The sequence below is a fragment of the Cupressus sempervirens genome, chromosome 4, assembly GCF_028749045.1.
Source record: "Cupressus sempervirens isolate cs-2001-9-10 chromosome 4, ASM2874904v1, whole genome shotgun sequence".
Lineage (NCBI taxonomy): Eukaryota > Viridiplantae > Streptophyta > Pinopsida > Cupressales > Cupressaceae > Cupressus > Cupressus sempervirens.
The window spans coordinates 451,211,292-451,235,629 of NC_143121.1; the positions used below are offsets into that span (position 1 = coordinate 451,211,292).

Consider the following 24,338-nt stretch of genomic DNA (forward strand, 5'->3'; position numbering starts at 1 on the left):
CAAGGTAGAATTAGTAGGGTATGTTACAGCTCAGGCTCGGTGACCCAATTAGCCAACATCTTTGATGTCTCAACTGTTGGCCAAGCCCTGTCCTCAAAGCAAGAGTGAAACCGCTTAGGACAAACTCCATGAATATAAGCCTGGACCAAATGCAACTCTCTTCGACAAGTCAAAGCCTATAATGCAATAGTGTGTCCTTTCTTCAATGCAACCCGCATTGCTCTGAGGTAGTCTCTGCATCTATCCTCATCTGACCCATAATCCTCCTTCGCCACATCGTCCATCGTCCATTCCCCATCACTATCCATCTCTGCCTCACCTGCGGCCACATTCACATTCGGTGCTACCTTGTCCTCTCTAGGTGCATCCTTGGATTGTGGACCTGCTACCTCTTGTGGCTTCGATATGGCAAGTGGTCCTGGGGATACTCCTCCATGCCTCGGGGACTGAATGGACAGACTGACCTCTGCAGGAATGAAACGAAACTGTTGCCACAGGAATGCACTCGCTTTATCCATCACCTCTATCTTCTCGGGATGGGTTGCTTGTATTGTCTGTGCCGGCTCAATGTTGTCATCTTGTTGTGCGTCCGGCAACAAGGAGGATGAAATGGTGACCACCACATCAAAGCCAATCACATATAATTGAACCTGAGGTTCGAGCTCTAGCATTGGCGACTCTACCATCTCTGAGGCTAGCTCTGTTGGTGCAATGGAGTCTGGCGAACAACTCTGGGAAGGCATGCCCTTGGTCGTGGCCAACGGTGGAACTACATCTGTCGTGGCTGTCAAGGGAACAACATCTGCTGTCGTCTATGGGACAACATTTGCCACCGTCGGTGGAGTCATAACAATTGGCACATGTCGCTAGCCAAATGAAGGAATGAGGGAAGTAGTGTTGATCAAATGTGCTGAATTTGGCAACTAAGGAGGGGTGAAGAATGTGGATCCGATGCCTGCTGCATCACTGGCAACTTTTGTAGAAGTACTCTCTTCCTCGGAATCAGCCCCACTGCTCTCTGAAGTGTCCTCCCGTCCGCTGTCTATGTCTCCGTATGCCTCCAATCCTTGGAATACCTTCTTTTGCCCGGCCTTTGTTCCACCCGTGTCTAAATGTCTCCAATAAAATATTGGGGGCTCTCCTGACGCCAACTTTCCCCTCGGTAAGTCCAAATCGTCTAGTGGTACCTAATTCATGGCTGCCTCCGAAAACAAACCAATGGCATGGTGCAGCATGAAGAACCGTTCGGTGCTGGAGTGTCATAAACTCCCCCATCTTGTTGGCGAGGATCGTGGCTCAATCGTACATTGTGCCATTCATGAATACAATCTATGGCAAAGCTATATCCAAAGCTCGACTTGCCTCTGTCAACCTGCTTTTGATGACATCCATGACGCATCTCCAGTGACCTTCCGAATAATATCTTTTCGAAGCCCTCTACACTTGGCACCCTTTACCACTATCTCCATTTCCTTTGGTGTAAGATCACGACCTACTAATTTCTCGCAATATTCTTTTTCGTTCTTGTGACAATTTGTGGTTCTTGATCTCCACTTTTCGACCTCCTTGGCCAGGGATGCCAAAAACCCTAGTGAAATCCTTCGGTTTGAAAGAAATTGTCATGCGGTGCTTCTTGTACAAAAATGTACTAGTTCTGTTGTTCCTATTGTATGATTCTATCATGGTTTGCAAAATCGACTCAAACAATCGAATGGAAAATACTGGAAGCTGTATGGCCCAATGCACTTGTGCTCGTACCAGAATTGGTTTGATTACCTCTATGTTTGGAGTTTCTTGCCACCATTTTTGACACTTGCTGCCATTCAGTCCTTCAAACTGAACCGTAAGGTGTGAGAGGTCAGCCCTTACTTTTTGCTTCTTACTGCTAGAGGCTGTTGGTACTGCAACTCGAATTTCGGAAGCCGAGACTCTGGCGTTCTTCTCAATATTTGTCTTCAACTGGTTCTTCCACTGCTTCCTGTTCCCTACGGATATCATAATAATGGCTTCTTGCTTTACCTTTATAATGTAGGGTTTCTCCTCTTTTCTTCTGTCTTCCATGACAAGGGTTTTGACAATTTCCACTTAGGAAGTATCCCTATCTTCGCTTAAGACTTCTTTTTCTCCTACGTTGTGGGGAAGGAGTCTACACAATGCTTGTTCTTCTCTTAGCAAGTTTTCCTTCTTGGATAAATTTGCACACAATGCCTTCTTCCTGTCACTATTACCTTTCTTTAACATACTCCCGCGAGAGGAACGGATCACAAAATGGGAGGTAGTCGTCGCTTTGGAGAAGGCGTGTCATCCGATCTCAAAATGGGAAACCTGCGTGGTGTGACTGAAGCAGAACAAATTTGTCTCCTGAAGCTTCCACACTAGCTGTCAATTCAGGGACTCCATTCTCATGCAGTCCTCAAGCAAAAGCTTTAGCATGAATGCTACATTCATAGAGAGAAGCTTTCCCTGAAGTAATCCAGCCCATACAAGGAGCTCGTGCAGAAGTTGTGTTTGCAATGCAAAGTGTAACTGGCCAAACTGTGTAATCCTTGAAACATTAGTCACAAAAGGTTAAAACATAACTGTGGGACTTTAAACCATTGGTAGAAATTTAAAACACCTCTCGCAAAGTCTTAAAACTTATGCACAGAAGGTATAAACATAAGCCGCAGAAACTTCAAACACATCCAACGAATATCAAAACAGCATCCGTAGAAATCTAAAACGTATCCGATGGGTTCTAAGACCCAGTTCGCGAAAATCTACAGGACCTTCCCGAAGGGGCCGTCGACTACATAACAATTAATGACTACATGCTAATCTACCCGTCGGCTACACAATATCTACCAACGACATCCAACACCATCCTATTTTAGGGTTTGCATCGTCCTTAATGATATAATCGCTAAGTTTTTTCCTTCTATATTGGAAAAAAGTGGTTTTAATGCTACAAACCAAGTCTAAGGAATCTAGGGTTTTATAGCCAGACCAAGAGTCCTCCCAAAAAAGGGTCGTTTTCCCATTGGCTATACCCCAAATTAATTTCTCATCAATAATAGTTATACATGATTTAAAAAAGTTCCAAATTCTTGATCTGTTAGGGTGGCTTTTTGCCTTAAATAAATTAATGGGTTCAAGGCTTGATATTTATTTGTTTAGAAGAATAGAGGCCCATTTCCTTTCAAGTTCCTGAAATTTTTTCCATACTAGTTTAGTCCCTAAAGCTCTATATTGCCATATCAAGTTTTTAATCCCAAGGCCTCCTACTTCTAAGGGTTTACAAATGTTTTGCCATTTTCCAATGCCATTTAAAAATTTTCTGAATTTCCTTGCTAGAAAAAATTCCTTAGTTTGGAATCTAATTTGTTTTAATTAGAATTTGAAAGGTGAAAAATAGACATTTGATAAATTGGAATTGCTAATAATATCGATTTAATCATGGTGACTCTACCTACATTTAATAGCCACTTGCGTTTCCAATTATCTACCTTGTGGTGTAACTTGGTTAATGTAAGGTCCCATAAATTATTACTTTTGGTGCCTTTATCTAATCGGATACTATAAATATTTGCACGGGAAGTTGCCTGTTTTGAAACCTATAATCTTACAAATTTATGCTTGCAACATTGAATCTATATCGAGAAAGAAAATTTCTGATTTCTTTGCATTTATTCGTTGACTAGAAGCTTCCATGTACTTGTTGAGAATATGCTTAAACTTTGTTGCTTCTTTTGTAGAACTTTTAATTGGAAGGATAGTATCATCAGCGAATTGTTAATGAGTAGTATTAGGGGAATTGTTAGTGATCTTGATCCTTTCTATTTTCCTTTCCAAATGTGCTTTTTGTATGGATCTACCTAGTGCTTCAGCCATTATTACAAAAAGGGAGATATTGAGTCACCCTGCCTAATACCATTTAATATGCTAAAAAATCCTTTAGGATTCCTGTTAACTAAAATGGACATCTTTAGGGTTGAGATACACCTATAGATACGATTTATCTATCTTTTAGAAAAAACAAAAGCTTATAACAGTTGCATAAAAATCTCGAATTTACTTTATCATACGCTTTTTGGAGTCAAGTTTTATCATCATACATGGTTCCTTATTTGTTTGTGTGTTGTATGTATGATTTATTGTGCTATTATTATCCCTTCTAGAATGGTTCTGTTTGGAACAAAACTTGATTGTTCCGCAAAAATAATTTTGCGGAGTAATACTTTAAGTCTATTTGCTAGAATCTTTGATAGCATTTTGTAAATTGTATTGCATAAAGCTATTGGCGTAAAACCAACTATTTTAGAATAATTAAACTTCTTAGGTATTGTTAAAGTTTTAGTCATTTCAGATGTCTTTATCTTTTATATATGTGTGTTCATTATATATGAGATATAAGCTTATTATTATATATATAACTATGATTAAAGTTTATATTATATTAATTATCAATTTAATGGACATGTCTCTTCATCACTTATTATAATTATATATATAAGAGGTTACTGCCAATTGGAAAATTTATACAGAATATAAAGGCAGCGTGATTACATTTGCAGCTATCCTAAAATTTTAACATGGTATTAGAGCAAATATATTCCTGAACCTATCTATTTGACTGGGTTGTGTTGCATGTTCTTGATGAGCAACTCTTATAGTAATTTGAAGAATAATATTAGAGGGTAGAACTAAGTAGATGTTGCATACTGAATGGCACCTCATAGAGTGAGGCTTATGGTAGAAGGCTACCCATGTGCAGTGAACAGTCTCGAGATTTGGTTTGCATTAAAGCAATGAGTGAGTGATTACGTGTCTTTGTGCTACAAGAATGACAATACAACTAAGGAAGCCATAGAATTGCAAGCAAGGTGGAAGGAGGTGGTGAACATGGGGCTTAGAGACCTACAGAATGAAAGCGGATGGTATAAGATGGAGTTAGTAGAGGAAGCAGTGGAAGCAATCACAACCATCATTTGGATTGCATTACACCATTCTGTTGTAAACTTTGGGCAATACATGTCCAAAGGATACATGTCAAATATTCCCCCCTCTACATTTTCTCGATTCCTGAGCAACACTTGCTTGACTACATCAAAATGATGAAGGATTCAGAGGCGTTTAAGCTGTCAACTGTATCAAACCCCAATTAGGCTACAATTATAGGTAGTGATAGGAGATTTGAAGGCAAGCATCTTAGAGACACAAATTAGCAGTCACAAAGACTGATTGCATTTAATACAGTTGGGTAATGATTATGAAAGAAAATTATACTATGTTTCTCCAGATTCTTTGACTATTACATTTAGCATGATAAGTATTACAAATGATGTAGCGTTAGAGGAGAGTAAGGAAAACATCAAACTAGCGAGCATCAAACATTGTAGAATATATTGACTAGAGATTTTTAACCAACAAATAGATAGTGAAAATTATGAACAGGACAAACATATAGAATTTAGTGGAATGCTTGATCGACTCAACATCTCAAACATCTATAGAAAACTTGCAAAACTGACAGCCATCCAGTATAATGAAACACATGGATACAACACCACTATAGAGACAAACAATTGTATAGGAACAAGGAGAATACAAATAAAAGTCAAGATCATCATATTGTCGCTCAAGCAGAAGAAAATTGGAACAGGATAATATGAGAAGCAAATTTGGTAGGCTTACAACATTAGGGCTATTGAATATCATGAATATACGTAGCAAAGTTTTTTTGGAGATGATCAAACAACACCCTCAAACCTGAAGTCAATCATATAGTGAGAGAATGGACCCAAATGCATATATGTTTATAGGAGTTGGCAGTGCAAGAAAGCTTTTGAAACTCGATATTCTCTATAATCATTATAAAGGATATTGTCAATGATTTAATAGAGTATGCAATCACTTGATAAAACACCACTACAAGATATATGTTGGAAACTACAACTCTACAAAAGACAATTATTTTATAGTGAGTGCACAGTTTGACTGTCATATGGATTTTATCAATATGCCATGAGTCCTCATCTAGTGATAGAAGATAGTTAGGGGGATCTTAATGCCCTAGTTGATCACAACTAATTTAGGATAATCTCCCATGTGACCCCTCTTCTCCAATTGTGGGAATCTTATATTGTTCATGCTTGGGCTATGGTTTGTGCATGGTCCTCAAAGGAGTATCATGGATGCAAGCACAAACATAGAGTATTTAGAGAATACTTCAGAAAAATATATCGAAGCTAGGACAATTGTGAAGTCGGTTTCTTGGACTTTTCCTTAGCCGCAAAACTTAGTGAGTACCAACATTATATGCTCAATTAAATAGAGTTGAACGCAATACTAGCTATCGAGATAGGGTGCGTGATTGGAAACACACGTCTATTATTGGGAGAAAGGAACTTGGAATGTGTAGGATATTTATTGGTGAGGAATGGATGTAAAATGGAGTCTGACCTACAATGCCAACACAAAACATTATAATTTACACCAAGGACATACATGAACTAGCAATCATTCAACTTCAGTACTAAACCATCAAGTGGATTCTGGATAATCATTTCCTTGACTTGGACCGGAGAGGAAAGCATTATGAAAGACCTAAGAGACATAACTATTAAAATCAGCCTATAGTTGCAAAGCTGGTATTGGAAATTGATTCAAATTAAGATGAAACATAATTTGAGGGAAATCCATTATTGGTCTAACTCGTCAATATTGAGCAATGATGTGGCATGGATCTCAACATATCACATGCAATAAAAGACAAAAAGCATGTCAAAAAAATGTTCTCCCTAAGAAAATATATGATGTGGATCCAATGATGCAAGCAACTTTATGACTTATATGCAATAATGTGAGTGTAATATCCCGAAGGTGAACTCAGCTTGAAAGCAATCTCGGCCTTAAGGCAATCTCGGCTCGAAGGGGATCTTTGTTTGGAGGCAATCACAATCCAAAGGGGACCTCAATCCAAAGTGAATCTTGATCTGAAGGGAATCTCAGTTTGAAAGGGAACTTGATTTGAAAGGAAACTCGGTCTGAAGAGGATCTTGACCTGAAGGGGAACTTGGTCCGAAGGGAATCTCGACTTGAAGGGGAACTCAATCTGAAGGGGAACTTGGTTTGAAGGGAATCTCAACTTGAAGGGGAACTCGATCTGAAGGGGATTTGGCTATGAGGGGAAATTGGATCTGATAGGAAACTTGATCCGAAGGGAATCTCATTCCGAAGGGGATCTTGAACTGAAGGCAATGACTTCCTGAAGGGGATCTCAAATTGTTTTGATACCACTGTAATGTTCTGTTTCCAGTTTAGTACCCCAAATTGGGTAGGAGTTTCTAAAACTGTACAATGTGATCAAATGTTGTCCGTACAGAGTGTGATGTCCATGCTGTATGGTGATGCTTATTCCTATCTAGTCATAAGGTGCAAGGAGACTGTACGGTGAAGGGGAAGCTAATCGTGTTGTGGGGGTCTAAGTTTTCCGTATGGTGAAGAGGTGTGAAGAAATGACTGTACAGTGCAGGAGGTGACCATATGAAATGCAAAGGCGTTGTATGGTAGGCAATGGGGAGTGATGTACAGTGGGAGCAAGGACTATGGATAGCGTATAGTAGGAGGGTGAGTAGAGTATGGTTTTAAGTACAATGAATGAAGATAGCAATTTATAATTACCTTTGGTCTGCCAAATGAGATGCACAATAAAGATTGAATATGCACAAAACATCAATTTGGAACCAATCCGATGTTATAGTTGCAAATAATAATGGCACTCCAATTTGCCAGATCTGAGCCAAGTAATACAAACGGAATAGGGTGAGGGTTGAATCCCATGAAAGCCAAGTAGGGAAGATGTCACACTTCTGAAATGATGAACAATAGAAAACTCCAATAGGATTTCGCATACAATAAAATAATCCAAATCACATGACAATTACTACCTACATGTCGTGCTTAAATACCCTTTGGAGGAACTTCTTGAGGGTTTACAAAGATAGCCGACGGCCACACCTATGGAAACAATTAAATAAAAATGGGTTCGAGATATACTAAATCAATTAGAACCACGAATACACATATTATTAACTTAGGCCCCATATTAATTAATTAAAGTAAATAATTAGAGGTCCTTTTATTATATTATTTAAATTATAGGACCAATTAATTAATTAATTCAATTTACTTTAATTATTACATTAAAATTTGGGGACATGACAGTGAGAAGAAACACGGGTTGACCCAGTATTATATGAAGAAAAGTATAAAACTAGCATATATTATAAAGATAAGAGACAGATCTGTAGATGGGAATGATTGCCACGCAAATGTTAGTTGCATGGCTCCAAGATATAAATATGTTCCATACTCAAGGTGCGTAGTAATATACATAACGAAGAAATAAGGAAATAGGATAGCAAATAAAATAATCTGAGTGCCACCACCTTACGATAAGGAACTCATTAAAATGACAAGGGAGACAACCATAGAGGTGGCTGATAAAGGCCAATAAGAAGTAAGTAGAAATGTATTTTAAAATGTGATTTACATGATGATAACAATTGCACTAAAACAAAAGGTGTGCCTCAATTCATTAAATGATGCCACAAAATTGGGATAGAGAGGTGAATATATTAGTTGCACCATTTATGGGAATATTTATCCTATAAAGTTAATAATTAAGTATTAACTATTTATTTCTTCTGAGAAATTAGTGAATATAGAGTTGAGAAATTGGTCTCTTTCGATTATCATATGTGACATTAATAAGAAGTTTTTAATTTATTAATGAAACTAACAAGTATATGTGATATATATATTGGGATTAATAAATATGAAATGTATATATATGTGAAAATCTATGAGATTCATTTATCAAAGTCTCTCCCTTATTTTATTTGTAATACATACTATAAGAGTTATGTGCCTTGATCTTTTCCTTTGAGAATGTTATTAAAGGAAGAGGGAGATTGAGATTCAAAGGGAGCCTGACATTTCATTAGAGGCAACCTTGAAGGAGAGGGAGTTGATAGAGGATATGAACCTTCGTTGATCTTGATCGTATAAATTAAGAGGGAGTAAACCATCTTGAGATGGTTTCTTTAGTGTTCTATAAATTTTTCGTTGTCAAGAGGATCGTGATTCATACATCCCGACCATGTGATCTTAATGGGCCTACCCTTTGTGTACATCATGAGGAAGTGACGACGACTACCAAATGATCATCACTTGTATTTGGAGAAGTTTTCGTAAGGTGATGATTTCACAATAATTTGTATAATGAGATCAAACAATTTGAGTATGTGGTGAATGTCTTGCATTTCAATATTTTGGGAAGGCAATACTTTTGATAATAGATGCAATATCAAACCTTAGTTAAAGTATTTGGTGAATATCATTGATGTTTTGGGAGGTCAATACGCTTGATATCATATGTGACATACATTTGAGTAATTGGTGAATATCATGTATTTTGGGAGACCAATACTCATGATATCATAATGATGGATATCTTCTAATCAAAGAGATCCTTAAAACTTGTCATTCTTAATATTACTAGTGGTGTTATATATGTCTTATGTTTATCCTCCATAGCTAAGAGGGAGTGTTGTTGTGTGGCAGCTTTAGTTGGCTAAATTATGTTATACATTTTGAGTAAGTTTTGTACTTAAATCATGAGAAGATGCATCTTGTGAGACATACAACTGAGTGCTTAGATGTCATTAAATTGAGGGTCTTTGAGTTGTTTGTATAGATGCATATTGGGTATGAGGTAAGTTTACATTTTGTAAGACTAACAACTAAGAGCCTAGATATCATCAAATTGATTATCTTTGGGTTGTTTGTATAAATGCATACTAGGTATTTTAATAACTAAGAGCTTAGATATCATTTCATTGATCATTTTTGGATTATTCAAAATACTGATCATCCTTTACCTTTGATTATCAAAATCTATTTATCCCTCTTTATATATGTGTGTTCATCGTATATATATATATATATATATATATATATATATATATATATATATATATATATATATATATATGATTAAAGTTTATATTATATTAATTATCAAATTAATGAATAAACGTGTCCCATGAAGGGACATGTCTCTTCATCGCTTATTCTTATTATATATATAAGAGGTTGTTGCCAATTGGAAAATTCATACTGAATATAATGCAGTGTGATTCCATTTGCAGCCATCATAAAATTTTAACATGCATTAATGCTAAAAAGATGTAATTAGTTTATGATAAAGGTGAGCTTGAGTTCCTCATTGCTTCTACTACTTCATATAAGTCCTTCCCTATGATGGAAGCGCATTGTGTTAAAGCCATCAGGTTTGGGAGCCTTATCTGGGTGCATTTGGAAAACTGTTGTTTTAACTTCTAATATTAGTTTACTGTTAGTCCATTTATCATCTTTTGTTGTTATTAGAGTTGGCATTGAAGATATTATTTCTTTCTGTGCTTCCAAATTTGATTGATCATTCATAGGAGCTAACTATTTCCGTAGGGCTTTCTAATAATTGCCCTTGTCTATTTTTAATTTTAGTGATTCTGTTAATAGCTCTATTGTTTTGTACTGCTGTGGAATTTTTTTGTGTTTCTATCCCCCTATAGCCATGTTTCCCTAGATTTTTGTTTCCAATTTATTTCTTCTTTTGCAAAGATATCCTCTTGATTAGCTAATAGTTCTTTTTCTTTGTGATAGTTTTCATTGTCCATGCTAGCCTCATTACTTCCTTATTGAATCTTCCCATTCTTGTTCTATCTTGAGTTTCTCATCAAAGATGTTATGAAAATGTTCTTTGTTCCATTTTAGAATTTGTTGTTAATGAATTGGAGCTTGGTTATAAAACAAAACACCTTGGAACCTTCAGCAAATAGTTCATTCCACCATAACTCTATTAAATCCAAAAAGTTTTTGTGCTGAAACCGCATATTCTCAAATCTAAAGGGTTGTCTGGGAGGGTTGGTTTGAATATTTGTAACCCAACAAAGAAATGATCTGATCTTGAAATTTTAAGGATTTCAGCCCCTAAGGTGAAGTCAAAGCTAGAGATATTGCCATTGAACATAAATATGTCTAATCTCTCAGTTATTTTGTTGAAATCCTTCCTCTTATTGGTCCAAGTGAAAGTTTCATTATTTGTTTTGATGTCTACTAAATTATTACTTTTAACGCAATGGCAAAAATCCATTTGAGATTGTGATATATACTTGATATCACTGTACTTGTCGCTGTTATCTAATATTGCATTAAAATCTCCTCCAAGTATGAAAGTTTTTGAGATATTAGAGGACATAAAATTGCCAATCTGATTTCAAACCTCTTATTTATTTGAAGTATTTATTGGCCATAGGTATTAATAATAACAAAGATAAGATTATTATTTTACACTTTTAACTTTTCCACTTATCTAGTTTGAGTTGAGTGCTATACTTTTAAATCTGGTTTTCCTAGGGTCCCATAAAATAGCTAATCCCCTAGATGCCCCTAATGATTCTACCCAAACTGATTGCCAAATGCCTAACTTCTTTATAAATTTGTTTGTCTCTATTTTTCTAAGCTTGGTTTCTTGAATGAGGACTAGTCCAGATGTAAATATCTTAAGACTTCTGTCCAGAAGTCTTTGTTTGTTAGGGGCATTCAATTTAGATTGTTCAGTTGAGATTCTCATTGGCTCGTGGGAAGGAACTTCCCCTTCCCTATGTGGATCAAATGAATTAATTTAGATTTTCTACCCTTTTTATCTTTTTTCTCTTGGCTACTTTCAGAATCTCCATATCCTCAACTATGGCTGCTATACCAAGTTTACCTGTTGTTGAATAAATATTTGAGTTGTCTTGGCAATACATTGTTTCTAGATCTATTTCTTCACTTGGAGATTTCCTTAAAAGTTGTGAAAGACCCTCCACCTCTTGTTCTAGATCTATGGGGTTAAGTGCATCGAGACAAGGGTTGGCTTCCGTGTTATTGTTTTGATTTAGTGATAAGCTTATCTCTGTAAGTTCCCGAGTGTTAACTTTTTCCTCACTAATGTTAGAATCCTTACTTCTAAAATAGTATTCGCTCCTACTAGTTTGATTGAATGATTCTCATCCATGCACTGACCTAATACTTCTTTATCAAACTCCTCAATCCACTATTCCTTGTTGCTTGGTTTGGGACAAGCTAACTCTTAATATATTGTAATGTTCTATTGTCCTTCTTGACAACCCTATAAGGAGATTATACAATTTGTTGCTAGAGATGCTTGTCAATGATGTCCATACGCTAGTATCTGATGGCAAGAGCTATTGTACGGTGATTGTAAAATGCAATTAGAAGGGCTTGTACGGTACAAAATAGGGTCGTATGGTATGATTGGACTGATGTACGGTGGTGGAGGAGGATGTTGAGTACTGTATGGCCGTATGGTGGGAAACTAATAGGAGGATCGTACGGTGGGGGCCTAACTAGGCCGTATGATGTCTAGGGTAAGTTGGCCATACGCTATGTTTAATGATGCCGTAAATAGGGGAAAACTTCAAGCCATACGGTATGCTTGGAAGGGGTAATGCTTAGGCCGTACGGATGATGGATGGGGTTGAAGGCGAAGGAGACAAGGTAAGGAGGGCGATACAAAGAGAGTTAAATACAGATAATAAGAGTTCGAATTACCCAATCACACAACAGATAATTGATCAAATTAAACATAGAGAATTCTCCAATTCGCAATATGATGGTGCTCCAAATTGCCAGATTTGAGTGGAATATTACAGGCGACAGAATAGGGTGAGGGTTGAATCCCACCAAAACCGGATAAAACCAAGTAGGGAAGATCTTTCACTTCCGAAATGGTGAACAATAGAGAATTCCAGCAAGAATTTGCAATACAAAAAAAAATCCAAAATTGCATACCCAAAGACTATCTACAAGCCATGCTTAAATACTTGTTAGGGAAAACTTTTTGAGGGTGTACAAAATAGCCGATGATGACACAAACTATGGAAACAAAAATAAAAATGGGTCCGGGATATATTAAATCAATTGGCCCATTAACAATAGTTTGATAAATGATTTATTTTATAACGGGAACATTACGGTCCTCCTGTCCCAAAGTTTGCTTGTCCTCAAGAAAATGCAATGCTGGGTGCTGGAGAATGCGTTTGGCTTCCCATGTCGTGAAGTCCAATGGCAAGTGTTTCAAACACACCGAATATTCCTTCACCGTGCGGTTCTGCAAGGTCTTCTTATGTACTTCGATGATCTTGGCAGGTTCCAATATGAGTTTTCCTGCTTGATTGAGTGGTGGAAGGTCTATGGCTAACGTGATGTTCTGCCCCACGGCCCTCTTTAGGCATGAAACATGAAAGACATTATGAATACGGCTTCCCTCCAAAAGTTCTAGCTCATAAGAGACTTCTCCAATGCGATGAGCCACGTGATAGGGGCCATAAAATCGTGGCTTCAATTTTTTTTTCTCTTTTCCTTCAATGAGGATTGGCGATATGGATGGAGCCTGAGATAAACCAAGTCCCCTACTTCGAAACTCCTCTTCATTCAGTGTCTATCGGCATACATCTTTTCTTGATTCTGTGCCTGTTGTAAGTTTTTCTTTAGGTATTGTAGGATGTCCTGACCCTCTTGAAGCTTGTCCTTTTCCCTTGGTGTGCGATTGTCTCTTAGCACTGTGTCGATGAAGGAGAGGGGTTCATACCCGTACAGAGCTTTGAATGGTGCCATCTCGATGGACATGTGATACATGGTATTGTAACAATATTCTCCTAGGTGTATCCACTTGACCCACACTTGTTGTGTCGAAACATAGTTTCCAAGGTAACCTTCAAGCCACTTGTTCACTATCTCCATTTGTCCGTCTGTCTAAGGGTGGTAACTAGTACTTGGTGACAATTTTTTCCCTGCCAATCGAAACAGTTCTATCCAAATTATACTGATGAATTGCCCATCCCGATCATTGACAATGTTTCGGGGTAACTCGTGTAGACGAAAGACTTCTCTAGAAAACAAATCAACAACTTGTGCCACCTAAAATGTGCGTACTTTTTCAATCTGTCAACTACCATGAAGATACAATCCTTTCCATTCACCTTGGGAAGCCCCGTTATGAAATCTATTGAGATACTTTTCCACTTATGTTCTAGAATCGGCAGAGGTTGTATTAACCTAGTAGGTAGAGTATGTTTGGATTTGTTCTACTGGCAGACTGCACACTCTCTTACATACTGCAATACGTCTCCTTCAAGTCCTTTCCATACAAACCTCTCCCAGAGACTTCTGTAAATTTTGAGGAAACCTCGGTGTCCCACTAAGGGTGAGTCGTGTACCTCCTTTAGGATTTTTGGATTCAATTTGGATTTCGACACAAAATATTTGACTCTTATAGTAAATGATGTCATCCACCACTTTGTATTGATCATCCTTAGTGTTGCGATCCATTACTCACAAGAAAATGTGTTTTTGGAATATTCTATCAACAAATGTGCTTTCCAGTCAGCTGAAATCTGGGCTAGTAAGCAAATGGTGAGTTTCTTGGACAAAGCATCTGCAACCATATTGTTCTTTCCTTTTACATATTCAGTGTCAAAATCAAAGGCCTGAACCTTGCTTACTCATTTTGGCCAACATCTCTATATCGTAGATGGAATATAGGCATTCGGTTTGCGTAAGCTTCTTGCTCTAATAAGCTATGGGGTGTCTATCTTGCATCAGTACTGTGCCAATGCCTTCTCTAGAAGCGTCACACTGCAAAATAAATGGTCGAATGAAATCAGGTAATGCAAGTACGAGACAAGTGTTCATTTCCTTCCTCAGTTTATCAAAAGTGAGTTGTGCGTTTTCATTCCACTGGAAAGACCCCTTCCTTGTCAGATTCGTTAAGGGTGCATTAAGCTAAGAGAAACCTTTAAGGAACCTTTGGTAATAATTGCATAGTCCGAAAAAACCCTCGCAAATACGTGAGTGATTTTGGGCGAGGCCAATCAAGGACAACCTGAATCTTCTCCTGATGAACTTGAACTCCATATTTATTGACACCATGCCCAAGGTACAATATTTCTGTCATATCGAATTCACAGTTGGATTGCTTGGCGAACAAAGATTGTTGCTTCATGATCCTTAGGACTTCATCCAGATGCTTCAAGTGCTCCTCCCATGTCCTGCTATAAATAAGGAGATCATCAAATAATACCAATAAGTACTTACACAATTGTTTGTTGAAGAAGTGATTCATGCATGATTGGAATGTAGCGGGTGCATTTGTCAATCCGAACAACATGACCAGGAACTGATAATGCCCATAGTTACAACAAAAAGTTGTCTTTTCCACGACTTCCTCCCTCATGCGGATCTGATGGTATTCGGAATGGAGATCTATTATCGAAAAATAGACTGCACCATGCAATTCATCCAAGAACTCATCTATCCTTAGAATGGGAATTCTGTTCTTTATTTATTTTTTGTTTAAAGCATGGTAGTCCACACATACACATTGTCTCGTGCTTCTTTTTGACCAAGACCATTGACGATACGGCTAGAACTGGGATGGATCCATTCTTTATCTAGCAGTTCTTGAATCGTCTTTTTGATCTCATCTTTGAATTTCTTGGGATGGCGGTATAGTGTCGTTATGACCGGCTTGGCTCCTGCTTCCAATTCGATAGTATGTTCAAACCCTTGTTGCGGTGGTATACTGGAGTGAATGTCCACAAAAAGTTTATCATGGTCAGTCAAAATTTTCTGAACATCATCTTGGAGAGGTGTTCGTTACCCTTTTATAGGTTCTATCGAGACAAAACAATGTGTAGCCCATGCAACATCATCACGCCAAAAAATTGCCTCCATCCGATGTGCAGAAAATTCCTTCGGTCCTTCATTTGCCATTTCATGGAGAATAACCCTCTTTCCATCGACAACAAAAGTGAAGTCCATTGGTTTGAAATTTTTGAGTGTATTCATCAAGTGTCTCCATCTATTGTATGCCTAGGATAACCTCCATATCATCAAGATCCAATATGAAGAAATCTTCAGTCACCGTGTGATTTGCCATTGTGATACTTAGCTGAGTGGAACAAGGTGTGTGCAGGGCAGGAGAGTCCTTCCGACAACCTCGAGCTAAAATCCTACATGTGTCTCCATAGGCAGACCTGTTCGTTTCACTAGAGAGGAGTTTATGAAGTTTAGTGTAGCTCCACTATCGAGCATCACCATAACCCTTTGTCCTTGAAGGTTTCCCCGTACATGAAACACTGTGCAACTTGGGCTACCGGCTAGGGCGATAGTCCCTCCGCGTCGTACCAATGCTGCAATTCTTTCCATACAATTCAAACTAACCATGTTGGTGTCATCATGATGTTGATTATCTTTGGCAAGTATTTCTTCCTGTTTGTCCTCATCATTGCACACAACTTCAATGTAATGGATCTTACCTTTTTTGAGCCATTTGTAGCCCGGTTCCCAAGGTCCCTTGCAATTGAAACATAGTTTCTTCCTTCAGAGCTCTTGTTTGGTAGCTTCGTCCAACGACGACTTCTTGGGTGGTGATTTATTATCTCTATCCCTCGGTAACACCGATGGTTCGGAATGAGAGTCACTTCATGAGGATGATGTTGATGATGATGCCATACTCTGTGCCTTCTTAATGGCATCTGACAGGGTGGTAGGATTGAACCCCTTAATCCAACTTTTTAGAGGTTCTATGAATCCATCCATGAAGAGCACTACCCATCTTCTTTCAGAAATGTTTGTGACCAAAACAAAGAGTTTCTGAAATTCCGCAATGTACTGGTCAACTGATTCAGTTTGTCTCAACTGTGTCAAATCTTTGAAATTGAGTTCCAGATCTTTACCATCATATCGATCTATCAATCTCTTAGCGAATTCTGCATAAGTATTTATTTGATCATGCCCTAGTGTGATGCCGCAAATTTAATTGCTTATTCTTTTGGCATGGGATTAAGTTGGAAGTAACTACTGGCCCTCATTACCCACGCTTTCGCAGATATGGATTCGGATTTATCAAATGGAGACAGATTTACTTTACTCAACTTTCTTCTAAGATCATCATTAAAATATCCTCGGTTTTCGCCCATCGAATATCTTATTTTCAGATTTGCGTAATCTTTGTAGGATATATCTTCCTCAAAATTTGCATTCTTTTAGTCTCCTCTTAGTTGTTATTGCATCTCTTCAAAGGTTGGTCTTTTCCCTCGGTGTGGTGTCTGAAAAGACAACGTGGAAGGTTGAGAGTGTGTTGTATGAGGGTTTGTTTAACCCGACACCAAGTCCACATTGTGACCATTTTGTTCTCTGGATATTTTATTGTCTACCAACTTCTTGAGTCTCTTCCGTGAGTCGCTGAGTATCAGTGATTTGTGCCTAATTATTTGCATATTCTCATAGTAGTGCCATGAGTTTGGTAGTTGTTGGTTTCGGTCCAACAACCATTCTATCAATGGAATGGGTTCTTTGTCTCTTCCGGCTATAAACTCTCATTTACTGTCCACAAGATGGCAAGATCGAAGCACTCTGATACCACTGTAATGTTCTATTGTCCTTCCTAACAACCCTACAAGGAGATTATTCAACTTGTTGCCAAGGATGTCCGTTGATGATGTCCACACACTAGTATTTGATGGGAAGAGCTACTATACAATGATTACAAAATGAAATTAGAAGGGGTCATATGGTACAAAATAGGGTTGTACGGTATGACTGGACTGATGTACAATGAGGGAGGAGGATGTTGAGTGTTGTGTGGCCATATGGTGGGTCGTACGGTAGGGGCCTAATTAGTTCATACGGTGTTTAGGGGAAGTTGGCCATACGCTATGTTTAATGAGGTTGTATGCAGGGGAAAACTTCAAGCCATACGGTATGCTTGGAAGGGGTAATGCCTGGGTCGTAGGGATGATGGACAGGGTTGAAGGCAAAGGAGATGGGGTAAGGAGGGTGATACAAACGGAGTTAAATAGCAGATAACAAGAGTTTGAATTACCCAATCACACAATAGATAATCGATCAAATTAAACATAGAGAGTTGTCCACTACACAATATGATGGTGCTCTGAATGGCCAAATCCGAGTGAAGTATTACAAGCGACAAAATAGGGTGAGAGTTGAATCCCACTGAAGCTAGACAAAACCAAGTAGGGAAGATCTTTCACTTCCGAAATGGTGAACAATAGAGAATTCCAACAAGAATTCACAGTACAAAAAAAAAATTCAAAATTGCATACCTAAGGACTATCTACAAGCCATGCTTAAATACCCGTTGGGAAAACATGGAATTAGAACTAAAAGGAGATTAAATATTCAACAAAATGTCAAAAACATTCATAACATATCATATTGAGGCCCAAAAGTATGTGTTATTCATATCGCTTCAATAGATCATATACAACCTTATAACTCCTTAAATCCTTCTAATATTCATATCATAAACATTACTTTCTCATATTTTATGTCTCTGTACACATCTATATTTATCTATTGTTTGGGATCACACTATTTATAACTAGGAGATGGGATTTGACCCAGGCATATTATCCCAAATCTACATGATGTCTTCCAAATGTCAACCTTAGTAGACTTGAGCAAAAGGATTTGAGATATGTCCTTTGGAAATGTGTCTAATTACTCCTTTTCCCTAGCAACAAGCCCCCCCAATCATCTTTCAATAAAAACAAGTTACTTATCATTCCTTTTGCCAAGGGATACTCATATAATGTTTCAAACAAGTGTTCCTTCTAATTATGTCTCAAGCATTGTAATAAAGACAATTTATAAGCCTCAGGAATCCTGCAATAGCGTGGAAATAGGAAAAAAAACATTTATTGTTTGTAACTATACTAATATAAAAGATCTAGTGCTTGCAACCAAAAGCTATATTTTACTTGTAGAAACTTAAAGCATTTGTTCATCAAAACAATTAAATGCGGTTTTGTCTTTGGTCCGCTAAAACAAAAGAAAAGGAAAAAAGTAAAAAGAATTGTAAGAGAGAATTGTATCATTTGGTTAAAGTACCTTCCAAATGCAAACTTTCCTCTTAAATTTTTATTGAGATCAATGGTAAGCTCTTCCCAATCCTTTATAACTTCAGTAGATGCACCAAATGTAGCTACAAACCTGCCCAAATGTTATTCAACCACATAGTTTTGCTCAATACCCTTGCTGATTTTCCTTCAGTGCAATCCAAACTTGGCTCAAAACTCTCTTTTTTTGTTCATTTGTTTCAAAATGAAATGAAGTTGATCTCAGGTTGTAGGGAAAAAATATAAAACAAAAAATTTGGTGAATTTATTGATCTTTTCTTTCTTGCTTTTGCAAGAGTAGAACCACAATGAGCCTTCTAGTTTGGACACAATGAGTCTAGTGAGTACTTAGCTGCTGAGTCTCCCAAACTCATCAAGGTTCTCTTACCTCAAATCTTGCCATGTCTAAGCAAGTCTCAGAAAGTCTTGTAATCCGATTTAAACATTCAATATACTTTGTCTTCAATCTTTAATCGTTTTGCACATTGATGAACCTTCTATGAATTTGCCAAGGAGAGACTAAGTAGAGTTTCATCCACAAAATCAATATTCACCTTAGGGTTTTTATCTCATGCCAAATAGTTAAACAAGTGCTTAGACTCCCAGGTAGGATTTTACTAACCACAAATGGAATTGGATGAGTTTCCATGTCCTTTTAAATCTCCAAGTGAAACTTTTTGAAGTTATAATTATAAAAGCACATTTTAAATAAAAGTTATTTTTTCTCAATAAAAGTGACTATAACATTTTACTTTATTTTTGGCTTTTGGGAAAGTCACATTGTAAAAGGAAACATTATTTTGAAAACCAAATTAAAAAAAGACAAGTCGCCTGAAAAACATTAAATAGACAATTTAGTTACTTAGGCTATTTTCTCTCTACATTCTTGGGCTGAAAATGGGGACATTATACAATGATATTTTGATGAATGAGGGTTCACCAAATCTATTGTTTTTGAGAAGTATTGTTGATTATCATTTTGTCATTTGAATTTGGCATCTACATATTATAAATTTTTTGAACCTTGCATGAATTGAAAAACTTGCTTAGTTCATAATTTTTCATGCTATGAATATTACATGAACTCTTAACTCAACTCTAATATTTTGCATTAAGGATCTATAATGTATGTGAAGTATGACATATAGATGTTATCATATGAAATAAATTGTCATATATTTCAAAAGAAATTCTAATTTACTTAATATTTGCCTCCTTATTGTCCCTTGCTATTCTCTAAAATGACCTATGGAAACACATCCCTTCTATTCGTTGCCTTCCCTACCTTTAAATTTTTTATCATGTGCTAGTATTTAAGTAATAGGTCATGTGCATTTGACCTGTAAGGTAAATATTATCTCAGCAGCATGCTGTTAATCCTTTTTTGTAACAAATATCTATATGACTTTTGATTGTGCTTAAAATGCACAAATTAGACATTTATTATATTACAACCAAATGAGAGCTGCAATAATGAAACTTCAGTTGACTCCCATGAATTCATCATATCAGCTTGCTTTCCAAAACACAATTTACTAATTTAAGATTCCTAGTATATCTAGTAAAAAATTGATAATTGCAATATCTTATTAACAATGCAAGCATATCTATGATGACAATCCAGCCTTTAGATGAATTAGAATTATTTTGATGCAACCATTTTGAATTCTGGTGCTTCTCAAATGCAGGATTTTCCAATTATTGTTCTGTCCACATTTTCTCTTCAGCGGCTGGAAAAGGAATATTTGATGATTCAAGTGCTTGACCATGATTATGCATCAGCCAATGATAGTTTGGGTAATGAGTTCCATAAAAACCATTCATTCTCAAATTGAACTTCATAAAGGAATATTTGTGTTTTTGGAGTGGAGTGGAACAAATGAAAAAAAAATGCATCCATTATTGTATTACATAGAGAATACCATAGATCTATTGTAAATACATGTGAATGACAGATCTACCTCTAGAAGACAGCATGCAGCTAAACTTCTTTATGGTGACATCCTTATGGCTTGACAAGAGGCTTTAGCCTTTAACATTATGTAAACCCTATGGGCTCTCCACAATCAGTTGTAGAACCTTCTTCAATATGTCATTATTAGAAGATTCTTTGGGAGCTATTATCCTTATAATTTCATTGTGACAAGAAGCAAATGCAAGTCTCACCTATTTATATGCATGTTCCATAAGCTTGTGCTGGACCAAGGTGAGTATTGAGGGTTGCAAAGCCCAATTCAAAATCTTCCAATCTAACTAGTCTACTTTGCATAAATAGGAGTCTAATCTCTCTTTCTTAGAGAGAACACCATTAGGAAATCTCATAGACTCCAATTGTACGCCAATTACATAGAGCCAATTCCCTACTTCCCTTTCTTTCTACAGATCCCTTAGCTGGTCACCATTAAATGTGCCATTGAATTTTGTTGAGAAAGTATCTCTTTTTTTAGTTGCCATTCCCTTCATTTTGTTTTTTGAGATAAACTTTGTGAATTTCATAAAATCCGATGCACACTTAAGCAAAACCCCATTGGCTGACAAGAACTTTAGCTTTGATACCACTATAATGGCTACCCTAGATTTCTTTTTCGTGATTTCCTATAGCGAGGTTTTTGAATGACAATGCTTTTCAAGACCAATTAAAAACAAGCATAATTGGACGTGATTTATTTCATTCACTCAAAGCAATTGCACGTGAAGGAAAACCTAAAAATTCATCATCTGAATTGAAATACAGAGACCATTATGTACTGTTGTTCACAGATTGGGATGGTATTGACATCCAGCTTGAATATTAAGATCAAGAATGCACTTTGTAAAATAGACCAAATGTGAGTCCCTTCAGAAATGTGTTCACTTTCTGCTGTAGGTCTGAAAGGTCTTCAAATCACTATTGAATTCTCATACAAAAAATGCTACAGGTCTGCCATGATATCTCAGACATGCCACTGCGTACAATCCACAAAACCTGGCTTCAACACTGAGGAAATGAATCATATAAATCTGCTACATCAAATCTTCAAATTAGCTCAACTCTACTGTTAATACAAACAGTGATATGAATCACACAGGTGCGCCAATGTTTGTCGTGATAACAATAACCCTGTGATAACAGCAAGAATGATATTAAATGATATATCTAGGGCTATGCAAACAATCATATTGACTGGTAAGGTAATGGTGAAATATCTCCAATGGATATTTGATCTAGATTTTATTCCAAATGTTCCATTGGAACTTATACAAACATTTTACAAGAAAACTGATATCTATTCATCCAACAGATAATAGTGAAAATCATATAATGTTAGATTAAAATAGAGATCTGAAATTAAATATGAAGATAAATCATTTACAACCTTATTTCCCAACAGATATGAAATACCTGTCACTATAGCTTCATTTTCAAGTGAAGACTTAACAAATTTTCTAGTTGTGAACTCCATCGCCAATCCACCAAAGAAATGCATTGGGTGTCCATCTAATCCATCAAAAGATCCTTAAGGTTTTTGAGGTTTCAAAATTGAAAGCTGAAAGAAATGATAAGATAGAGCAAGGAACGAGAAACAATCCAAGTAAGTTAAGTGTGAAACAATGTTACCATGAGATAAGCAAAATCCAAGAGCATACACCAAGATGGTTCAACAATGGAGACAAGGATTTATAGGGGGAAAGCAAAGAAAACCCCTTGTGAGTATTATGAATGAAGGCAAATGCCTAGAGAAGAGAGAGAGAGAGAGTGTTGGAGCAAAATAGCTCAATACAATAACATCAAAATGATGTGTGTGTAAAGAAGAAGGGAAGAGGAGCATCTCTTTTAAAGAGATGAGAAAGGAGTTGCATGTGTTCGCATGTGTAACTCCCATTTCTATGAATGCCACATTCATAATAGGTGTGTGCAAAGTGTCACAATCCTCTTAAGGAGGATAAACTAAATTCCTTAATAAAGGAATTATAAAAATGAGTTGTCCTCACATTTGGAATAAAGGACAAATAATGACATGTCCTCCACATGTGTACAATAGGACAAATTACATTTAGGGATCCTTGGAATATCCCAATTAAATACATCCAAGGGAAGATTAATGTTTCTAACAAAAGCTATATACTCTTAGAATCTCCAAGGGAAAATAATAGACCAAGCATATTGAGAATGAGCCTCTCAATGTTCTTTAATAGCACATCCCCTATTACTCTTTGTTTTCCCCTTTCCTATAGATTGGTATTCCTTTTCTTTGTCCCTTCCCCATCTTTAAATCAACACATATGAACACATCCTAGGTTGGTGTAAACTAGAATGACTCCCATAGGTCTAAGGACTTTAAGGTTGCTGAGACCATGCCTTGTAATATATCTTGCTAAGGTAACTTGAGAGAGCTCACCTGAGAGAACTCCCTACTAATTACAATCCAAGTATTACTCCTATAGTCAAACACTGAAAACATGACATCAACAGTTAACCTCCAAGTGCTAGTGAAGGGAAATCATTTATCCCAACAAAGCCAGTTCACTGCAAACAACCTATTGCAGTAGTAATAAATTTAGAAATTAATCTACTACTGCAATTCTATTGCCAAACCTCATTATGAAGGAGCGCATCTGGATCCCAACTCATGCAATCAATGCCATTGCCATCACTGGAATAAAAAAGAACATCCTCATTCAACTCGAAGAGTGTATTATTAAATGTCCATTCTACATCTACCTCACATGAAGAATTGTTAATCAACATATATTATCCTATACTCCCAACTCATATTGAGGTTTTTGGCTGGTCTAGAAATATATTGCTTGATCCCTTGGTACTGTTGACCAAATAATCAGTTTGATGTATGTTGTAAGGTTCCTTGATCACCTCCTTGATAAATTTAGTCCATCTTTGTTCTCTTGCTCCCTGAAATGATTGGTGGCCACAATCCAATTTTCTGCTTCTTGAAGAACTATTTGTGTATTCTGCAATATATCTTGTTTATTTTTAAGCTCCATGATGAGCTTATTGATTTCATCCTCCTTTTCCTTCAATTTATCAGCATATACTTCAACAATCTTTAAGATACGAATCCTATCTACAAGAAAACACAAATAATCAGATTTCATTGATTCTAAAGCTATATTGACTTTGTAGTTCTGCAACATGAGAATGGCCTTCCTTTCCATTTTGTCTCCTTCTAATTGGAACATTCTAGTTGGGGTCTTCAATAAACTTGTGATTTTCATCAAAATGTATTAAGTATGCAATTATCAAATCATTGGTGATCTTAAACTGATTTTTTAAAGTATGTGTCTCAACACTATCATCTTGGAATCCAT

The 24,338-nt window shown here is 36.8% G+C and overlaps 1 protein-coding gene across 7 annotated transcripts in view; it reads left to right on the forward strand.

The window, feature by feature from the left end:
* The window catches only part of LOC149561932 (uncharacterized), a 240,421-nt gene that overhangs the window by 167,509 nt on the left and 48,574 nt on the right, over positions 1-24,338 (forward strand). For 5 of the 7 annotated variants that reach the window (XM_089825455.1, XM_089825453.1, XM_089825456.1 and 2 more), the window contains one exon: positions 20,720-20,828. The exons of the other annotated variants lie outside the window; for them this stretch is intronic. In XM_089825455.1, coding sequence (XP_089681581.1) covers positions 20,720-20,828 — 109 coding nt within the window. The remainder of the gene's footprint in view (positions 1-20,719; positions 20,829-24,338) is intronic. 7 annotated transcript variants of the gene reach the window in all.